The 6,000-nt window shown below is 45.3% G+C and overlaps 1 protein-coding gene across 1 annotated transcript; it reads left to right on the top strand.

Annotated features, from left to right (window-relative positions):
- The first annotated feature begins 254 nt into the window (after positions 1–254).
- LOC119967433 (zona pellucida sperm-binding protein 3-like) lies at positions 255–3,192 on the top strand. Its single transcript, XM_038799976.1, has 9 exons — positions 255–684; positions 1,600–1,715; positions 1,803–1,906; positions 1,990–2,167; positions 2,255–2,381; positions 2,458–2,546; positions 2,633–2,751; positions 2,824–2,952; positions 3,030–3,192. The coding sequence occupies exons 1-9, from the start codon at positions 268–270 to the stop codon at positions 3,149–3,151; spliced, it is 1,401 nt and encodes a 466-aa protein (XP_038655904.1). The 5' UTR covers positions 255–267; the 3' UTR covers positions 3,152–3,192.
- Positions 3,193–6,000: the final 2,808 nt, after the last annotated feature.

The following is a 6,000-nucleotide window of genomic DNA, read 5'->3' as shown; positions in this document are numbered from 1 at the left end:
CAGGCGCGTGTGTGGCGACTAGGGGATTTTCACAGTGACTTCATTAACTTACATTAAGTAGGTTAATGTAAGCCTACTTGTGACAATAAGAAAGATTATTATTATTATTATTATTATGGCAGTGCCCCTATCAGGAGCGGCCCCTTTTAATTTGTCCCTGAGTTTGTTTCTTTTTGTATGATTAGTTGATTGACCTCAAAAGAGTTCAGGTGAGTACAGGTGAGTACAGGTTGTGAGTATAAAAGGTGCTGCTCCCTGGTGGACAGGATGGTTCAGTTGTTTGGTATCATGGGGGATTTTGGAGTGAGGGCTTTGTTCCCAGTGCTGATGTTAGTTGGAACTGTTTGTTCCTCTGATACTTGGCAACAGTTTCTGGGCCAGAGGTTTCCATGGAGCAGAGTCAAAGCCACCTCTGTGCCTCAGAGAGTCCCTCTTCCTCCCTTTGGTTCCCATTTCCGTGTGTCTGAGGGTCAAAGTGTGTCTCCACTGCAGACTGTGATGGTGCAGTGTGCAGAGGACAAGCTGCTGGTCAGGGTCCAGCTGGATTTATTTGGAACCAGACACCTGGTTAAAGCTGCTGACCTGACCCTGGGGGCAGCAGGCTGTCGGCCAACCAGGATCTACTCTCAGAACCACACTGTCCTCTTTGACTATGGGCTCCATGAGTGTGGCAGCAAATTGCAGGTAATGTCAAACCTCAACTCTGGCTCTAAGCTTAGGCTGGAGATTGGGCTGCATTCTTTATTCCAACACTTGGTGAGATGTCATTGATATTGAGGAGATACTGGTCTCCTGATTCCTAAACCCCCAAACTAGCTTCCTGTTCTGGATTGTACTTTGCTTCCACTGGTCTGAGTCTTTTCAACCTTGTGACATCAACCCCATTGGTCTGGAAGCTGCTCTTTTTGGTTCTTCCAAACTTTTCCTCTTTTGATTTTTCATATCTCATTTCCCCCTCAATCCAACTGAGGGTTCAGTTTCAGTCCAGTTTAATCCAATTGGGTTGGGTGTTAATGAACAGAATGAAATGGGAATTCAGATGGATTGGACCAAAGAGGAACTCCACACTTCCCACTTTCCCAGTCATTGGAATCAATGGGGCCCTGGATTGAAACTGTTCTATTTCCAGGCTCCATATTATTGTCAACTTGTGGCTCCTTTTCCTGTTAACTGAACCTGTCCCTTTATTGAATCAATTCTCTGTTAATTGATCCTGGTCTTGCACTAATGATCTCTCACTTTGTATAAATGGCTGGGGGTTGCTGAGCAACACTAATAACAAGATGAGGCCATACAGCCCCTCCAGCCTGTTCCCCATTCATTAAAATGAGGGCTGAACTTCCCACCACCTCCATGTCCCTGTCCTCCACATGATTCCTTAATGTCCAAAAATAAATCCATCTGTCCTGAATATCCTCTGACTGAACATTCCTAGTCACCCCCAGAGACTCTCCAGCTGGGGCCCAGTAGCCTCTTTGCACTGACCCAGCCAATCCCTGTGAGTTGTTTCAATTGGATGGGGTGAGTTCATTGTTAACCCCTGTGTAGAACTTTCTCATTTCAGATCAATTCTTCCTTCCTTAACCTGGTGTCTTTCAGATGTCTGGAGATTTCCTGATCTACACCACCCACCTGACCCACAGCCCAGAGTATCATGGATCTGTCATTGTGAGAACGAATGGAGCTGTTGTTCCCATTGAGTGTCGTTACTTTAGGTGAGAATCTTTATTGGATGCCCAATAAGATCCACAGCTGTTGGTGTTCTCTGAAGTTGTCCTAAAATGACTCTGCTGTCTTTCCAGGAAGGGCAATGTGAGCAGTAACCCCATCAGGCCTACCTGGATCCCATTCAGCTCCACCAGGTCTGGAGAAGGACATCTTTCATTCTCTCTGCGCCTAATGAATGGTATGGGATAGGGAGTGATTTCCTGTCTTCACTCACTGGGAGTGACACCCACTGTCTCCAACCCTTGTCCTCTTGTTCTTCAGGTGACTGGCTTACAGAGCGCACTTCCACTGTCTACTACCTGGGTGACCTCATTCACATTGAGGCCTCTGTTTCAATGAGCAACCACATGCCCCTGAAGCTCTACATTGACCGCTGTGTAGCTACTTTGAGCCTGGACAAGGACTCCACCCCGAGATACAGCATTATTGATTACAATGGGTAAGGAGCTCTCTGCTTTCTCCAGCTGCTCCCATCTCACTGGCTTCACTTGATTCACTTCATGTCCCTTTTTTAATCTATCTTCAGTTGCCTCCTGGACAGCCAAGCTGAGGACTCCTTTTCAACCTTTGTGTTGCCAAGTGGCGAGCGGGAGATGGACAAGCTCCGGTTTGACCTGGATGCATTCCGTTTCTTTGGAGATGACCGTTCATTGGTAAGAGGAAACTGATCATTGGGGTCTCGTGTTGGGAGGGAGTCATTAAATAACAACGTGTTGATGTTTCCCTCAGATTTTCATCACCTGTCACCTGAAAGTAGCTCCAGTGGATCGGAGAGATTCCAGGAACAAAGCTTGTACTTTCCAGAAGATGCAGAATATGTAAGCTCTCGCTCTCTTCTCTCTCTGGGCTTTTGTGAAGAAGTGATGCACAATACAGTTGGTTGACTGATTTTTGTCTTGCTTAGCTGGGCCCCATTGGAGGAATCGAGCATTGACATTTGTGCCTGTTGCCGTGTGGGTAACTGTGCCACAAGGGAGCTGCGATTTGGATCCAGAGGAAGGAGAGATCTTGTAGCTGAAGCTGGTAGGATATTGATCCTCTAGATGGTGGAGGTTTCCCCTTTTCCCTCTCTAACTGGAATGTTTAATATTGCAGAGAATGAAGTTGGATTGAAGTGGGAGGCTGAGGCCTCACTTGGACCCCTGATCATTCTGGATACTGATGTGACCAACCTGGCAACGGACTCCCTGAATGAGGGAAGGATGCAGGAGAGGTCCCCAAGTGGTGAGTTGGCTGACTGCTGGTTTCCATTTCCCCTTGGTGGTTCCTTCACTAACCATTGGCTTCTCATTGGTTTGTAGGTGTGGAGTCTGAGGTGGTCCTGATCGTGACCCTGACTGTGACAGCTGTCTCTCTGATCTCTGCTTCATTGATCACCTTGTTCCTGTACAGGAAACTCAATCAAACTCTGTTCACCCAGTGATCAAATTAATTTTCAATAAAGCAGTGATTCCTTGTATCTGGGAGCTGATTGGTCTCCACATTTCGTTAGTCTGAGTCCATGGAAATAATGGCTGGGGTTTGTGCACTCCAAAAACCACATCTCCTTGAATGTATCTTCTAATTGAGAAAGTAGCTTTTATGTAGGCTGTTAACTTTCTGTCTCAGTTGCTGTTTAGCCACCCAGTGTGGAGGAGTGGGTGTGAGCAGGTCTAGGACCTCCTTGTGGAGCTGAGCCTGGCTGGTGGGCTATTTACTGGGGCTGTCTCCTCTCCAGGGTGTTTCTTCTCTTTCCCCCCCCCCCCCCCAGGGGGAACATTGCTTAACCGTCAAGAACTTCATTCGGGTCCCTGATATCTAACTGTTTGCAGGTAAGTGATACAGGTGGAATCTGATAACGGCATGGTTTTTAATCGGATAATGGAACAGTGGCCCCTCTACTCTTATTCTGCTTTTGAGCTCTCTCATCAGGATTTGGGAATCGAACAATCCAACATCAAAGGAGACATCCTGTTCTGAGCAGGCTTGATGCTGATTGGCCAGAGTGAAGACTGGGGATGAAGAGCTGAGTTTGAATCTTCCTGTGTTAAAGATTGAGGCTGATCTGAGGTGTTGAAGGATTTGGTGGGGTGGGTCTACAGAAATAATCCCCTCCATAGGGAATTTAGAAGGGCATCTGACCTCAAACTGAACCTTCTGGGTAAGGGAACGAGGTGAGGCATCAAGGTCAAGGTGAGCTTGGAGTGAGCCGAACAGGAGAGTCCAAGAGGGTGTCGTTGTGACCCCAGGTTCAATTCCCAGCTTAGGTTGCTGACTGTGTGGAGTCTGCACATTCTCCTGTGTCTGTGTGGGTTTCCTCCGGGTGCTCCAGTTTCCTCCCACAGTCCAAAGATGTGCAGGTTGTGGATTTGTCATGCTATATTCCTCTGTGCAATGTCTGAAAGTTAGGTGGGTTTGCGCACCTTCTGCACTGTAAATTCTTTGACTCTCTGATTTAATACTATACCATATCCCTATTGTGTAAAATCACTCTGAGTGAGGTATCCTTTCCCTTAGTCGGACAAAATTAAAATAAAACATTGGCAGTTGTACCTGTTCCAGCATTGTAATAGATGCTGGGATTGTTCTGAGGGAAGAGTAAGCTTAATTCTTAACAGAGACCTAGTACATGTATTCAAAATTGAGGTAAAATAGTTGACCAAAGACTTTTGGGGAAATGAGAAATTTATTCACGTGTATGGTTGGTTAAAATCTGAAACGCACTAAGTGTGGTGGAATCAGTAACGTTCAAAGAGCAACTGTATACTTTGGGTAATTAAGGGGAAAATCTGGAGTAAGACAATCTGGGTGGTTTTTTCAAATACAGCACAGGTAGGACCATTGGAATGGCCCCTTTCTACACAATAGGATTGGACTGATGATTGAAATATTTAATTCACTGGCATCTCTTGTTGACTCAATAGATTTAACTATTTAGTATGGCAACCCATTTTCATGTTTAGTAATCACTGCCACAAAACAATAGATTAGCAAATAAGTTAATTCTTAACTTCATGTTCAGACTCGATCAATAGTACAAAACACAGGTCTCCAGCAAGTTGAGGTGAGGAAAATATTGTCTTCAGTAGTTTGTTTTATATAATTAAAATCTCTTTAGAGGGCAAGTTGAGTGAAAGGTGGACAAATGAGATTTAAATGTCATAAAACTTTACAGTGCAGAATGAGGCCATTCAGCCCATGTCTGCAGCAGCCCTTGGAAAGAGCACCCTACTTAAGACCACACATCCATCCTCCTCCCATAACCCTACCTTCGCATTTTGAGACCAATTTAGAATGGCTAATCCACCTAACCTGCACATCTTTGGACGCAGGAGGACCTGGAGACTCTGCAACGACAGTGAGCGAAGGTGTGAATTGAACCTGGGACCCTGTCATTGTGAATCAACAGTGCTAACCACTATGAAATGAAAATCGCTTATTGTCACGAGTAGGCTTCAATGAAGTTACTGTGAAAAGCCCCTAGTCGCCACATTCCGGCGCCTGTCCGGGGAGGCTGGTACGGGAATCGAACCGTGCTGCTGGCCTGCTTGGTCTGCTTTAAAAGCCAGCGATTTAGCCTGGTGAGCTAAACCAGCCCCTGTGCTACCACTATGCCACTATGCTGCACATGATGTGGATTCTGTACACCTGAGCTCTTGGATAAATCTTCTGAGATGACATCAACTATCCGGGCACATGCCAAGAATTATACGAATAAACCTGCTCTGGGCTAGATTGATACAACACTTGGCTGAGGATTTGATCATCAAATTGTCTGAGAAGAGCAGCCCACCAGAATAGAAACTTGCCCCTTTCACTGGTTTTAGCAATGGTTAATCATCTATCACAGTTGGTATAAATTAGGGACGGGCAAAGCAATGGCCTTGCCTTTCTTAAATATGTCCATCTATATTCACCTGGAATTTCAAAAATGTCAGTATTTACACCACTACAGTGCAAGGCTGCTAGCACAACTTCCAGTATCTACAGCCATAGTTAAACGTGGAAGTTCAGAATGAATCCCTGCTTCTCCACAGGGTTTGCTGTCCCAGTTTTATCATTATGAAGGGGACTTTATCAAATACCAAAACTTGTAGTACAATCTGAATTAAGCTACCAGGGAGGGTCACAGAAAAGACTAGAATAAATGTAACCTAGCTCTCTCAATTAAGCCTCACTGGTCAGGAACTTAACTCTAAAATTTCAATACCATTGAGAAGATCAATACCGATCTTCATCCTCAAGGCCTTTTTTCCACTGAATAGACAATGAATATGGCGTTTGTGTGGGCAA

Source organism: Scyliorhinus canicula, chromosome 6, assembly GCF_902713615.1.
Source record: "Scyliorhinus canicula chromosome 6, sScyCan1.1, whole genome shotgun sequence".
Classification (NCBI taxonomy): Eukaryota; Metazoa; Chordata; class Chondrichthyes; order Carcharhiniformes; family Scyliorhinidae; genus Scyliorhinus; species Scyliorhinus canicula.
Note: the sequence above shows the minus strand (reverse complement) of the source record. Positions and strands in the feature narration are given on the sequence as shown.

What these genes read in the sequence shown, in the direction of transcription:
- LOC119967433 (XM_038799976.1), top strand. Translation starts at nt 268, where the DNA reads ATGGTTCAGTTGTTTGGTATCATGGGGGATTTTGGAGTGAGGGCTTTG. An exon ending in CTCTCTGCGCCTAATGAATG is followed by an intron (nt 1,907 to 1,989) that starts GTATGGGATAGG and finishes CTTGTTCTTCAG; the next exon opens with GTGACTGGCTTACAGAGCGC. An exon ending in TTGGAGATGACCGTTCATTG is followed by an intron (nt 2,382 to 2,457) that starts GTAAGAGGAAAC and finishes TGTTTCCCTCAG; the next exon opens with ATTTTCATCACCTGTCACCT.